Here is a 15331-nt window from a genome sequence, read left to right as displayed (position 1 = left end):
ACTGCGTTTTAGCAAGGTAAAGTAAGGAGCAGGATTTGTTCTGAGCTCCACGACGTTAGAGACCCTCTAAGTACTTTTCTGGTATGGATTCAGGGAGGCGCATGCAGCAGAGAGGGCGAGAGAGGTTGAGTTGAAGTGAAAGAGAGAGAGAGAGAGAGTGGGAGCTTATGAGAGAGAGAGAGAGAAAGAGCGAGAAAGAAAGAAAGAAAGAAAGAAAGTGGAAGAGGAAAGGGGGCGGAGGGGTAGGGAGTGGTAAGGGAGTGTGAGAGAGATGAAGAATGTTTAGAAACACAACTCCAAGTCCTCAGAGGATTACAAACCTTATTTGAAGTGCATGTGTGTATACTCTTGCTCTCTGCACTGCTCTTGAGGCCCTACTTTATATGAGGTGCTCCAGAAACTCAAAGCCACACAGCAGCGGCCCAAGAGCCTGGCGTTCAAACTCAGCTTATCTTTCCTACTGTCTCATTATGATAGAGTAGAGAGAGAGAGAGTTTCATGTTGCCACTGCAGATATCCCACCCAGGGAGACATTGTGTTTTTCTTTATGAATCTCCTTCTTAGCTTCTCCTCACATTACCTTCGCATGGAAATTCTGCAGGGCTAAAGTCCCAAACTCTTGCTCTGCAACACTGAAAACATTAATATTTTGGGTTTTTAAAGGTTTAAAGGAATATACCTGCATTTTTATCTCATCTCTATCTCCCACATCTGTACAGTATCATTGATTACCATTGTTAATAAATTAAAGGCCAATATCATGGAAAAAACAAATTTTTGGAATAAAAGAGTTTGTTGTGATGTACACTCTTAAATATGAGCCTAAAGGGTTCTTTAGTGAAGACAGCAATTCTTTATAGAACCATGAACACTTAAAGAACCCTTTGCATAATTAACATGTTTTTTTGCATCATGAAAGGGTTATTAAAAATGTGCTATAGATGGTTCTATGTAGAACCTTTTTGAAAATGGGTTCTTCTATTGTTACGACGTCAAGCTTGAAACAATAGAAGAACTCTTTTGAATGGTATACAGAACCATCTACAGAACATTTTTCATCAATCTGGAGAACCCTTTCATGATGCAAAGAACCCTTTAATCATGCAAAGGGTTCTTCAAGTGTTCATGGTTCTATATATAATTATTTTCTTTAATGAAGATCCATTAAAGAACCATCATTTTTAAGTGTGTAGTATGTAAACACTGTCATTTTACTGTCCATATATGGAAACTAAGCTGCAAGCAGCCAGTTTGGAATTCATTGTTTTTGTGATGTCATAAAAAAATCTAGCTATTCTTCCTATATCAATTTAGCCCCACCCATTCTACAGTTATACAGTTATAAGAAATGTTTCAGCATGGACTGCTTTTTGAATGGATACAGGGCAGCCAATGTCGTCAGACCCCAGAGGGTTAAACACATACAAATAAGCACTTGCGTTTATGTGCAGGGTCCATAATGGACCGTCCATTATAAACAGAATAGCTCCAGAAGTGACGCCTTTTTATAGATGCTCACCAGAGTAGGACGTCAGCTCAGATGGGAAAAAGCTTTGACTGGTTTATTTACATGCATTTAATCAGCAGTTTGTCTCTACAACCATCATCCTTTGGGCTTTGTGGTCTGATACAGTATTTGTGATTTAGCAAACTGATATGCAGTGTATTCAGTTCAGTGTCACAGTTTTGCAACAGTGCACACAAGCAGAAATGTAGTTTTGTTAATAGTAATCATGAAAAAACAAATTCTGATCTATATTTAAAAGGGAACTCCGATTTGTCAAAACTTCTGTATAAATGATTAAGACACACACAAAGTCATTCAGAGTGGTTTGGTGTGAAACGCTCGGTTCTAGAGATAATTAACGAGTCAGAATTGCTCACAGTAGTGGTGATAGGAACCAGATGTCCACCTCTAAAAGCTTCCTCACAGAAAGTTATTACACCAAATTTTGTGATAAAGCTTTGGCTCAGAATGTATTTTAATTCATTCATGATGGAGAGGTACAGGCAGGGTGTTGTGAGGCAAAATAGTCCCCAATGAAAAAACGTATTATTTTCAGATTTATGACTATTTTATCATCAACATTATATAAAAACTCAGAAGACTCGTGTAGGTTCACTGGTGGTTTTAGATAGTAAATAAATTGGCTATATTTGTGATATACATGTTACATTTATTTAGCATTTACATCTATAAAACATAGCCATTACATACAGGCATTAAAATCAACAAGAATGACAGAATGTCTACTATCTGTACTTAGAAAAACAATGGAAAACACATGGACTTGATACTCACAGCAGAAGCTATTGGGCATCTGCTGAATTGATCAAATAAATATTTAAAATACTTTATTTTACAACCATCTCACTCTAAAAATCTCAGGATGAGACACGCCAGAGAATGTCCGGTTACTTCCAGCAGACTCAGAGTTCATGCAGAGGTTGTCAGTCATAAAGGTCTTGACAAGTTTTAGAGGGGTGTGTCTTACAAAGATGATTACAATTACACTATTTATTGTGCTGCTATTCTCGAACTTCTCTTTAGTGCATTTACGACTTAAGTTAGTGACAAAAAAGACTGTTAACCAAATCTTATTCACTTTTACATTTTAGATAAATGCACATAATAGATAGGCAGGTTTAATTCATACACAGACATTACTTATGTCTGAAAAAGAGGTTTAGCAACAGCATGTACTGATTGAAACAGGCCTCCAGTGTTCACTGCTGTGTTAATGGTACACTGGAGGTGTTACTTTGCGCAACTGATTGAGGTCCCTAAAAGTATTACAGTGCGAAGACCATCAAAAGATAGCTGAGAGAGCATATTTGAACTCTTTCTCTGGCATAATAAGGCTACAATGCTTTGGGGAAAGTGGTTACTGAGAGTTTAGCAGGCTGTAACTAATCGAAATGGCCCCAGGACTGCCATGAAAGAGGAAGCCATTAGAAATATCGCTAACGACCCACAAGTATGTAAATTTCTGAACCTTAACTAATGCCGCTTTCCTCATCTCGCTTTTTTCTCCCTCTCTTTTCCCCAAAGTGACGGAAGCCTGTCCACCAAGCAGATCGTGTTCCTGCAGAGACCAGCGCTGCCTCTCAAAAGGAAACAGTCCAAGGTGCAGAACTCCTCAGTTCAGTCTGTTATGCAGGCACATAAACTCAACACTTAAAGGAATAATTTAGCAAAAAATAAAAGGAATACAATTTTGCCATTTTGCAGCTATGAGGCTAATGCAATGTAGTCATATTTGGTAAGTAATAGAGATTTACCCAGCACCAATTAGCATGGTGCTAACAGCACATTTATATCATTATACTCTAGCCTCAAGTTGTTATGTTGGGCAAAAATGTAGAGATTTTAGACATTGATGGCTGATACTACTGTTTTTAGCTATGTAACATATTTCTGTCCAAGTATATGGATCCAGTATGTCATAGAGCATCAGAAACCCCATAAGCAAGTCTATATGAAATTACTTATATGAAAATTCTGTAAATTCTGTACATTTCAGGAAGCGCCTTTAAGCACACCTATGCTTGGAGTTTACCTTAGATTAACATTTAGAGTGCTGGACAAACATTCAGCTGGCTGTTTCTAATATACCTGATAGTTCATGGTATGCACTTTATAACCAGTTAAAGCACAAATCAGGGATAAATTGTCACCCACTAGACCGGTGGTCCACATTAATGTTCTTATGGGCATTTTGGGGACCCCAAGCATTGTTGAATGTTGAATATGAGCAAAATTACATTTCAGGTATTCAGTTAATATCTGTAAGAAAAAAACAATTATGAAGCCCAAAGCTTTTTTGGATTTGCCATAACAAGGTAGCATGCCCTTTCACGTGCAGCTTTCTTGAGAGGATCCAGTCTAAAGCATTAGCATTAAAAAAACAGTGGCTAAGTTAGCTTTATCTGATATATGTGGTAAATTTTTGTTCAGCAACCGATAAAGCCTGTTAACAATGTAAGCTTATAAAAATGCTATATTATATCTGAAAATGCCTGATTAATACTCATGGCAGATCAAAATAAGATGTCAGAAAAAGTTATTTATTTGAAAAAACTTTAGGCTATATTAAAGGATTATAGGGTGATAAAAATACTATCAATTAATTATAACCAGACGAAGATGAGGTTGAGGTTGTGTCAAAAGTCAAAATATCATGTGGACCACTTGTGGGCAATCTCTGTTAAATTCACATATAAACTGAATTTAATCTCTGACACATCATCACCAGTGACCCCCAGATTTTCTTCTAGAGGTGATAAACGCTTCTTAGAAGCCTTTGAAACATTTAGAAGATAGTTTGGCCGTATGAGAATTAAATGTAGAAATATTTTTAAAGGATCTCAGAAGTATTCGCACCTTTTCAAACAGGACTGTATTGCCTCTGTATTGCATAGCTCACTAATTATTTCACTGCTGCAAATTGGTATGTGTTGTTTGCAAATCTTTTTATTGATGAGTTTTCTCTACACTTTTTTATTATCTTGTGAATTGCATTGTGTCCCTAAGGATCCAAATGCAGGCCCTTGATATTTTCTCAGTTCATTTCCCAACATCAGTTAGAACCACCTCTCTTTCATTGTTCTGAATGAAAACTCATTAGTGATGTCCTTGATTTGCATAAATGAAACAGACTATGTAAACCCACCCTTGTGTTGCAGAAACTCATCTTCAGAACGCGGAACAAGACCGCCAAGAACTCGGTCAAAGACGCCCCAAAAAACAAGAAGAAGAAAAGCACGGCCACAGAGAAAGAACTGGATGACCCATCGAAGATCCAGGACGGAGCAGAGAATGATGTGGCCGAAGAGAATAGCAAAGGCATGAATAAAAAGAAAGGGAAAAATGAGGGCAGAAATGGAGAGAGAGATGGAGTAGAGATGGAGGACAGGGGCGAGGAAGTGGTAGAGAGGGACAGAGAGGTCAGGGGAGAGTTAGGGACCAAAATAGACCAAGAAGAAAAAGGTGTAGAAGTGAAACAAGAAGGGTCAGAGGGCAGGAAAGTGCCAGATTCAACTACTGAAGTTAAAAAAGAAGAAATGGGAAATGAAGAGATGGAGTGTGATCCGAATACAGAGATGAAGGTAGAAACAGAACAAACAGACCTACCTGGAGTGGACAGGACAGAGGAGGACACTCACCAACAGCACCCACCATCTGCCGAGGAATCGGAACCGCTGGCCGAGTCAGACATTTAGGAATAAGCGTACCGTTTGCCTTGCCTCTGCTTGTAGGGGACAGGATAAGTGAACATTTCGACACATGAACAGGGGAGACATCACAGAAAAATGTCAGACTTGTTCCTTTGACCTCTTATAGCCCATGCTGACCACAACAGTGGGGTGTAAACAGACTTTCCCCACTTGAGAGATTATTAGCAGTAAAAGCACTGGATATGAAAAATTCTATGGATGTACTGTGTATAAGCCCAGAGAGGCCCAGGGCTGATGAAATATACTGACTCCTGCGATGTCCATAATCTTGAACCTCACTTCAGTTCAAAATAGACTGTGCTGTGTAAGCAGTGGGTGCATCCAGTGTGCTTAAATAAGACGAGGAGGAGGTGGCTATTGTTGCGAAAGGCAATCTGTTGTAGAGTAAAGAAGATATTGTTCTGTCCTTCTGTTTACATTTATGAATATGTTCAGTCACGCTCCCAGCAAGCATAAAGTATTAAATGCACACTGAGCAGAATTACATTGGAATAACATCGAAAACATGTGTTTGCATTCAAGCTGTCAGCTTTCGGAGCACGTTTCCAACCACGAGCCGGAGAAATCCAGAGACAATCTGTGCTGACTTTGCAACAGACTGTTTATTTTTTATCTTATTTCTCACTCGCCGAGGTAATGAATGTCAAAATCCCAGAGTCCCATCGATCCACAGAAACCAAAAAAAACAAAAGTCTGAAAAAGTTGGAGCATGACTCAATAACATGCCAGACAAATGAGGTCCTAATCTTCCCTATCAGAAAACAAGTGTTACCCTGCAAGCCACAGAGCATCCAGAGTAGAATCCATTTGCTTGATCTCGAAGCTAAATGGGTCTGACCTTTTTTGGCCTGTGTCAAGGGATTCATCAGAGGATGAGGTTACACCTATTAGCTGAATGTCATGACCTCTCATTCATTCTAATTAGCAATGGGAGCTGATCTCAATTCATAATTCATTTCATAATCTGACGATGTCATGAGACATACAGCACTCGTCAGAGGTTTGGACACACCAGATGTATGTTTTTTCATAATCTGACATTTTCATATAAAGGCTTCTGCTAGAACTTTATTTCTAAAGCAAATGGTAATAGTGAGGCCAATGCCTTTGTATTAATTCATTTCCAAAACATCAGTTATAAACTGAAAGATTTTTGAAAGGCAGGTCTCAGCATATTTGAGCCTGTTGGAAAGTGTCCAAGGAGGCTCTTCATTACCGATCTAAATCAGGGCAAAAGGGGGCTATTCTGAGGAATCTAAAATAGAAGACTTGTTCATATAAAGAAAAGCCCTTCATGACTGGGTGTGTCCAAACCTTTGACTGGTTCAACAAAAGGCCAGATGAAGGATACTGGCTCTAAGTGTGGATTTTTCTCAGTGTTAGCATTTCAAAAGCATCATGTAAGAAGAGTCATGGGGTTTTTTAAGGTGGCGTTGCGGTCTTTCCAAAAGGTCCCCCAGTATTGCGTAGTTGCGGCAGTAGGGATTATGATCAAAGACGACTGAGGGAAGAGACGTTTAGTGTTCACATGATGCTGACTGTACCTCGCGGGCTGGCTTCCCGGACAAAGATTAAGCCCCGGAATCAAAAGGATTTTCCACAGAGAATCACCAATGACGCTGTCAATTAGGCCAAGACTAGGCTTAATCCATGCCCAGGAAAGCAGCCAAGAAGCTAAGGTTTTATCTGCAAGTTATTTAATGTGTCAGAGGGAATGGAATAACAGATAAAGTGTGTGTGGAGCGTGGACCAGCGTTGTTTACCCACAGCGATAAATCCTGGCTCCTAATGTCCAGCCTATTTTGTGTGTGTGTGTGGTCTGATAGATCTCCCGGCAAGGGCCCAAGGGCCGGTTCCTTTGGACCTCAAATAACCAAAGAGGTCCTGTGTAAAATTCTAATAGCTTTTGCACTTTTCCCAGGGGGAAAGTGTTTCGGCCCTCTTTGCCTACTGTGCCCATATTGGCATCACCCTGGACTTCATAAAGAACAGCGACTGTCCGGTCCATCTCAGTATGATTCAGTCACATCTTTTTTCTCAATGTCCCCATGCATCATGATGGGTAGAGCTTATCTACATTACCACTCAAAAGTTTGGAATCATTTGTCATATTATTATTTTGGATATTTTACAAGCAGTAACAACATAGACATCTTAGATTTAAATAACTGAAAGAGTAGCAAATTTTTTGTTCTCTCTACCACTTTTGAAATACAGGGTATTCTGGATGTTTATTTTATTAATATTATTATTTATGGATTACTGACATTATACAGCTCTAACATTAAGTGTGTTGTTATCCAACTTTCTTGGTCTGCGCACATCTAAGATTTTGTCATTTTTAGATGGAAAGCACCTGATTGACCTGGCTTGTAACTCATGTTCACATTTAGCAGGCTGAAGATTCTTCACAAGGGGGTGCTGTTAGCAATCAAGTAGCTTTTGGCGCTTTACACGAATGACACTGTGTTTCTTTGTTTTATAGCTTCCTATTAATTATTTGAAACCTGTGAAGTTGTGCAGGGTTGGCATATTAAAATAACTTTATACTGTCATATGCAAAAGTTTGAGCACCCTGGCTAAATTATTTTTATTGATTTTCAGTAATTTTGAAAGTAAGTATATAACCTTCTGCACATTTTAATGCAAAATTACTGTTTATTTGCTGAGTATGGCGACCCAACGTTTCCTGTTGATATCAGCCCAAAACCGATACCTGGTATCAGGTTAGTGCCATCTTTGATTAAAGCCAAATTGTTTTCTTATTATTGTAAAACTGATTCCAAACCTTTGAGTGGCGATGCATGTCATTTCAAAGCTGTTTTTCTGATGTGTTCATCATTTTAATTGCTCCTAGTTGGCACATAGTTTGTTAGAACGGATCAGACATGGTTTGCTTGTCTTTGTAACGTGATGGCAGAATTAACGTTTCTTCGTGATAATGACTACCGTGTTCTTCTTTACTGAACAAAAAAAAAAACATTCCAAACTGGTATTCATCTGTTCACTCTCAGCTGTCTTAACTCTGATAAATTAAGAAGTGCTGATATAATCTTCTCTTTTGTTGCTTATGATTGTTGCGCTCTCCTGGCAGGTGATTAATTATGCGTTGTGTTTTCCGCTGCTGTCAGTGCGTCTTCTGCGCGTGTGGGTTTGGCTATGTGTCATACGGTTTATGTCTGTAATTCTCAGATGAGATTCCTTAATGTTGAACAAACTCCAGTGTAAAACCTCAGAAAACTTGCAAGGTCAGCCCGACTTGAAAGGGTCTTTTTGCGTTATTACTTTGTAGATGCTGGACGTCAAATGGGACGAGTTAGTTGGCTGTGATGAATATTTCATGTGCGCTGTGTGTTGATCTCTCTGTGTGCAAAATACATAATACACATCACCTCCAGCATTTCTGAAGTGTATGTACACAGCAAAACGTTTGGGGACCACCAGCTTTTCAAAATGTTTTTAATACAAATGATCATTTTGCAATAGAATTATGCCATTTTTTCTTTTTTGGAAATCTACAAAACTGGAGGAACAACTTTATATGAGACGTAATTGCGAATAATGATCTCCACACATTTATCCCCTTGTGATGTCAGCATACATTCAGTCAATGATAATATCATGAATTGCAGATAGATTTCATTTATCACAATTTTCAATCAAGTTGGACAGTTGAATGTCAGAAAATGTGCTGTTTGGCGGCTTTAGGATAATAACTTTTACCATATTTGTCTTGTAGTCTTTGTTTCCTCTTTAATGTGTCCTTTAACATAGTCCATATCATATCAACGTAAATATGATGTTTGGTTTCAAAACATTCTCTACAATGTTAAATAACTAAAGCTATGCTGCAGCCTTCCTCACACAGAACACGTTCCCTTATGAAACATAAACGAGGGCTTAAATTATTTTGACGTTGATTTATTTTGTTTGACATGAAAAAGACAAAGCCTATTACTGTAATTAATAGCTTAATAATAGTAGGCTAACAGTAGCCAAGAGACTGATTATGTGCAGTATGTAATAACTATTTATGATTTTAACTAGAAGTAATTTATAAGCTGTAAACATGATTTATTAAACCTACAGCACACTCCAAACCATACCAAGAACAGCCAAACTGGACTAAGAAGTACCAAACCAGATCAATAATTGCCAAACCAAACTAAACCAAGAACTCCCAAACTGGACCATGAACTCCCAAACCAGATAAAGAACAAACTAACCAGACCAAGAACTACCAAACCAGATCAATAATTACCAAACCAGACCAAGAACTACCAAATGAGATCAATAATTACCAAATCAGGCCAAGAACAACCAAACCAGACAAAGAACAACCAGACCAGACCAAGAACTACCAAACCAGATCATAAACTACTAGACCAGATCAAGAACAACCAGACCAGACCAAGAACAACCAAACCAGACCAAGAACTACCAAACCAGATGAATAATTACCAAACCAGACCAAGAACCACCAAATCAGACCAAGAACTACCAAACCAAATCAATAATTACCAAACCAGACCTAAAACTCCCAAAACCAGGTCAAGAACTCCCAAACCAGACCAAGAACTACCAAACCAGATCAAGAACAACCAGCCCAGACCAAGAACCACCAAATCAGACCAGGAACTACCAAACCAGATCAATAATTACCAAACCCAACCTAAATCTCCCAAAACCGGACCAAGAACTACCAAACCAGATCATGAACAACCAGACCAGACCAAGACCAACAACCACACCAGACCAAGACCAACCACCACCCTTGTTCCCCCTCATCAATATCATCAATTAGTGATATGTATTGCACACAACCTCACAAACCTACACTCAAATCTTTCAGGCCAAAAGAGTTTTAATATGTGCTTTAACAGTTGTTTGGAAAAAATATTATTCAGGCAAAAGCTGATCTTCATATGAAGGAAGGTGCTTTGATGAACATGATTGTTTAAGCTAAATATCTTCAAAGGATTAACATATAGCTGCTTTATATGAGCAAAACCTTTGTTTTTTTTTCACTTAATTGAAGAGTAACAGTGAGAAAATTCAAATTCAGAAATAAGGCAAGGGGTCCCCAAACGTTTGATTGGCTGTGTACATCGTGCACAACACCACCGGTGTTTCCTCAGTATGTTGTCGTTGTCAAAGCAAAATCTCGCAATTTCACATTTTTTTTTTACAACATTGGAAAACGCCAGCTGCCCTTTACACTGTGTGAAACATTTCATAAAGAGCAGCCCAAAACGACTTGTACTCAACTCATTACATTGACGTACATTAAAGAAAGGTTACCAGGTTTTGTTATGACAGCGGCGATATGTATTTGCAGTCAAAGGCATCCAGGGACACCAAGGGTCCATGTCTGGTCAGCAGCGTCCAACTGTGGGCCGTACAGGCCTCAGCTTGACCTCTGGCGATTACAGAAGACTCTGCTTTCTTGCACAAATGAGACAGAAAAACAAGGGTGTGAAAAGCAGTGTGAAACAGGATCTCCTGCTTCATCTGCTAAATAAGGCCGAGTAACCCTTACCACCCGGTCCTGGCCGCCACGGCAACCCGCGGCTAATGGAGCACTCGGCCCCTTTCTAGAACATTCTCTCCCCTCGAACGCAGCTAATTCTCGCTTTGCTCCTTTTATGTAACCTTTTCGTGTGTCAGAACCTCCATCAGTGGAGAGAGTGAGCTTATTACTCGTAATAACACGCACCTCCTTCGGTTCATTCAACCACTGGAAGGCTGTGTACTGAAGGGTTTTTATTGTTTTGTTTTTCCTTTGGTTTGTTTGTTTGTTTGTTTTTGTTGTTGTTCTTTCCACTGGTGAAGTACAAATGATGTTGTATATCTGAAAACATTTTGAACTCTGCTGCCATTTTGGCGATTGCTTCTTCGATTGTTGTCCATCGCAGCCATTTGTAAAACATTATCTCCTGTTTGTTTGGAAAGGTCAAATACAGTGCGGTCCATAAGGAACTGGACAGCAAAGTAGTTTGTGTTGTTTTGGCTCTACACTCCAGCATATTGGATTTGGAATAAGGCAATGACAGGACAAAGTGTGAACTGTCAGCTTTAATTCAGAATTGTTAGACTGTGTCAACCACAGAAAGAGCAAAAAGCTGGTTAGCTTAGCAATAGCAAATAACCTCGTAGATCACAGAAGGCTACAGTAGTGAATAACTGAAGAACTCTAGCTTCAAACACTGAAAGCCCAGCTTACAGTTTGCTAAAAAGAACACAACGAACATGTAAGCATGTTCTAGCACAACGTTTACGAAAGGCTAGCTGGTTCCAGAGGTTCCAGTTTAAAATGCTACACAACTGTGGAAGCTAATCGGGACTTGTGGGTTGGAAATAACTGTGAATTTGCTGCTGTGCTAACATTAGCTCGATTACACACCTCGTCCCTCCTAACAGTGTGGTCTTTTACACAGATAAATATGAAATAAAAATCATTAGCTGTACTATGTTTTTTGTTAGAATTGTAAGGAATAGCATTGCTAAGTCAGGAAGAAAAATCACGCTAAAATAGCTGCGAAAGACACGTCCTTTGTGTTCTTTGAAATCTCTTTCGACACACTGAAACAGAGCCCACGTTGCAACAAGTTCTTCCATAATTTCCATGCAATTACACATTTCCACCAGAGAGGTCTCCAAATTCCCCCAATCACCAAAACTTAAATAACGTAGCATTTTTTCTTTCTTTCTTTCTTTCTTTTGTTTTTATCCATATTTTCTCCTGTCAAATTCTACCTTCTAGCTAAGTCTCTCTCTCTCATGCAATGCTAGCCCAAACTTCCTCCGAGACATGTGAAGCTCCACCACATTTTTCTGATCTGCTGTTAGCGCAATGCCATTGCAGAGCTCAACACGCTTGGAGGAGAACGCTAACTGCTAATTTTGTTACGTCAGTTAACAGGCTGCTACGTTGACTACCACTGCGCTGAGTAGGGGGTGAGGGAGGGCCATCCTACCCACCATGAGAGCGAGAACAGTTATGCTCTCTTGTACTCCCAGCCATGGATGGCTGTGATCAGCTGTGCTATATATATATATATATATATATATTTTCTCTTTTTTTTTTTACAAGAAAAAAGTTTTTCATTAAGTTGAATGTCGTGACTGATGTGAATGGAAAATCCACCCAAATGTTTAAAAGAGAGTAGTGCTTCACCTTCCAGAAGGAGAAAGACCTGAAAACAAACCACTAAATGTTTTCAGGGTTGAAAATTGAAATGTTCTTGACTGACTGAGTCAGTCACCCTGAATCGCACTGCTCAGCATTTCGCTTCCTGCAGGCAAAGCTGAAGAGAAAAGCCCCTGAAAACTGACAGGAACTGAAAATGACTGCATTACAGGCCTGGCAGGGCATCACCGGGGAAATACCCAGTATCTGTGACTCACAGAATTGACGCAGCCATTGATTTTGAGGGTATATCTGACACTTTCATGCTAATTTGTCAAATTATTTATGGTTCGCTGAAATATTTCTAAAACCGTAATTCCTGTGTGCTTCACCTGTTGTAGACGTACACACCTTTAATCAAAGCTGACATTCTGCACGTTCATTCCAAACGCAATATGCTGGAGTACAGAGCCACAAGAGAAATTTTGCAACTGTCCAATGGTTTATGGGCCGCACTATACGTTAATGTATTCTGTACAATTTGTATATTATAAATATGATTTATATTTGATTTGCCTTTGAGTACTTCTGACATAAATATTCTAAATATGCTTATTCTAACATGTTGTTGTGTCCTTGTTTCAACCTCATGATAATTCATAAACTAGATTATCAAATGTTGCTACTCAGACACTCTCAGTCAAACAGCTCTTAGACTCTTGCAGAGTCTTCTCTGACCACCACAGCGTTAAAAGAAAACTCTAACACTGCTAACATCGAGCGCCAGCTAGCATGGAACCAGTTAGCATCATGCTGACTGGTCTTTACCATCTTTTACTGACTGTTAGCTTCATTAGCATTTGGTGTGAAGCATTCCTTCAAGCTATTAAGTGCTCTTCACAGCTCAGCGGGTCTTACCATGAGCATTTGTGAAGAGTCTTGGGTTGACTGACCGGTTTCAGCACATGCAGCCTCTTTGGAAAGCCCAGAGGGACTGAAGTCTATAACCACAACAGCAGTGGGACTATAACCACAACAACCACAGCAAATCAATGGTGTATCCATTATCCAACAACTCTAATGATGGTACAGACACCCAGGGAGTACAAAGGAGAATTTGAGCCAAACTGAAAAGCAGTCACTACAATGGACAAGCGTAAAATGCAGTGCACACATGACATTACTTTTCCACAGTGTCATGCAGAATATGTGCCAGAATGAAAAACAAAACCTCTATTATGTTGGTTTCATGTCGCTTGACCTCTTAACTAAAAAAAAACTTGATTTGCATTTGAAAAATGCAGAATTTGTGTCAGAATTAAATACCCATCCTAAAATGTAATGAATGCATAGTTATATTGCTTTCCACCATTCAGTACTCAGGCCCAGATCATCCAGCGATCAGCCCCAAGGCACAATAATTCAATGGGCCTACCTGGCTTATGACATGGCCATTGGGTTCATTGTGAAGTAACTTCACCATTTATTCCCAGTAAACACAAAGCAAGAATTAAACCACAGAGCGGTTGTTTTTGTTGTCTTGCTGGCCAGCTGTGGCCATCGGGCTGAAGACTCCACCATCTCTGTAAGCTACAGGATCGGCTGCTTCGCAACTCTTTAGAGTGACTTAATTCATTTGAATTGTATCACTGTTATCATTTTATATTGTTTATATATATGATTTAGTGATCGTTCTACTTATTTAGGCTATTCATTCATTTGCGGGATTGTCCCGCTCCCGCCTGCAGTGGACTGGTTACCCACCCGCTCCCCTTGGGGTCCAGTGGGAATCCTGCGAGAGTGTAGACCTCTACCGTCAAGCATTCTAGCTAAAGCATACTGCCACAGCAGGTCATCTTACCTCTTATATCTTACCTCTGATGACAGGAAACAATGAAGCAGACATTTAGGAAAGAGGTAGAGAGTGTCAGGATTATGATTATGTCAGGATTATGATTGTGATTAGCTATTTTTTCCACTGTGCCTCTAGTAAATCTCCCACCACTACTGGCACAGCAAGTCATTTTCTCATAGTTACTCAGCGGTGCCCCCTAGTGGCTTGGGCCCCCATGCATGCACCCATAAAATTCCATTGAATGATCAGGGCCTGGCAGTACTTGGATTTGGCTCATTGAAATGCAGTCATAACAGTGAAACGCAGTGCAGATGTGACATTGCATTCAAACAAATAACGTTCCAAAATTAAACATAAAAAAGATCCATTACACTGATTTAACCTTGTTTGAAGAACTGCACGGTGGAAGGCAATAGCATTTCTTGTTTTAAATGCAAATCTGCATATACTGTTTTTCAGTAAAGAGGTCAAGTGACGTGTAAATAATGTAATGGAGGTTTTGTTTTTCATTTTGGCACATATTTTGCATGTCACAATGGAAGAGTAATGTCATGTGTACATTGCATTTCACATTTTTCTTCTGTAGTGATTGCTTTTCAATTTGGCACAAATTCCTCTCCACAGGGAGACCAGACTCCTAAATAATGTATGGAAAATTGCCACTTTATCCTGAAAACACTGAGAAACATGATGGCAGGACTTGACAGGAGGTGCACAGTAACATTAAAGCGATAGTTTGGTGAATAATAAAATTCTACCTTGCTTCAAATGTCGTTCATCAGCCAAGATATGTTTGGTTTCTGATGATTGCCTCTGCAGTGACACTGATGTGCTGGTGGTGGTGTGTTAGTGTGTGTTGCGCTGGTGCGAGTGGATCAGACACAGCAGTGCTGCTGGAGGTTTTAAACACCTTAGGGTCACTGCTGGACTGAGAACCAAAAACATCGAACCAACAGCGTCCTGTGGGCAGCATCCTGTGACCACTGATGAAGGATTAGAGGATGACCAACACAAACTGTGCAACAACAGTTGAGCTGTCGTCTCTGACTTTACATCTACAAGGTGGCCCACCAGGATAGGTGGTACTAAATGAGTAGACAGTGAGTGGA

The 15331-nt window shown here is 39.6% G+C and overlaps 1 protein-coding gene across 3 annotated transcripts in view; it reads left to right on the top strand.

The window, feature by feature from the left end:
- Positions 1 to 14763, top strand: part of LOC118799217 (raftlin-like) — a 146300-nt gene extending 131537 nt beyond the window's left edge. For all 3 annotated transcript variants that reach the window (XM_036558956.1, XM_036558955.1, XM_036558954.1), the window contains exons 9-10: positions 3053 to 3128; positions 4687 to 14763. In XM_036558956.1, the coding sequence (XP_036414849.1) occupies positions 3053 to 3128; positions 4687 to 5223 (613 nt within the window). In that variant the 3' untranslated portion in view covers positions 5224 to 14763. The remainder of the gene's footprint in view (positions 1 to 3052; positions 3129 to 4686) is intronic.
- The last annotated feature ends 568 nt before the right edge of the window (positions 14764 to 15331 follow it).

This window comes from Colossoma macropomum, unplaced genomic scaffold (genome assembly GCF_904425465.1).
Source record: "Colossoma macropomum unplaced genomic scaffold, Colossoma_macropomum, whole genome shotgun sequence".
Lineage (NCBI taxonomy): Eukaryota > Metazoa > Chordata > Actinopteri > Characiformes > Serrasalmidae > Colossoma > Colossoma macropomum.
This window is presented reverse-complemented; position numbering and strand designations above follow the sequence as displayed.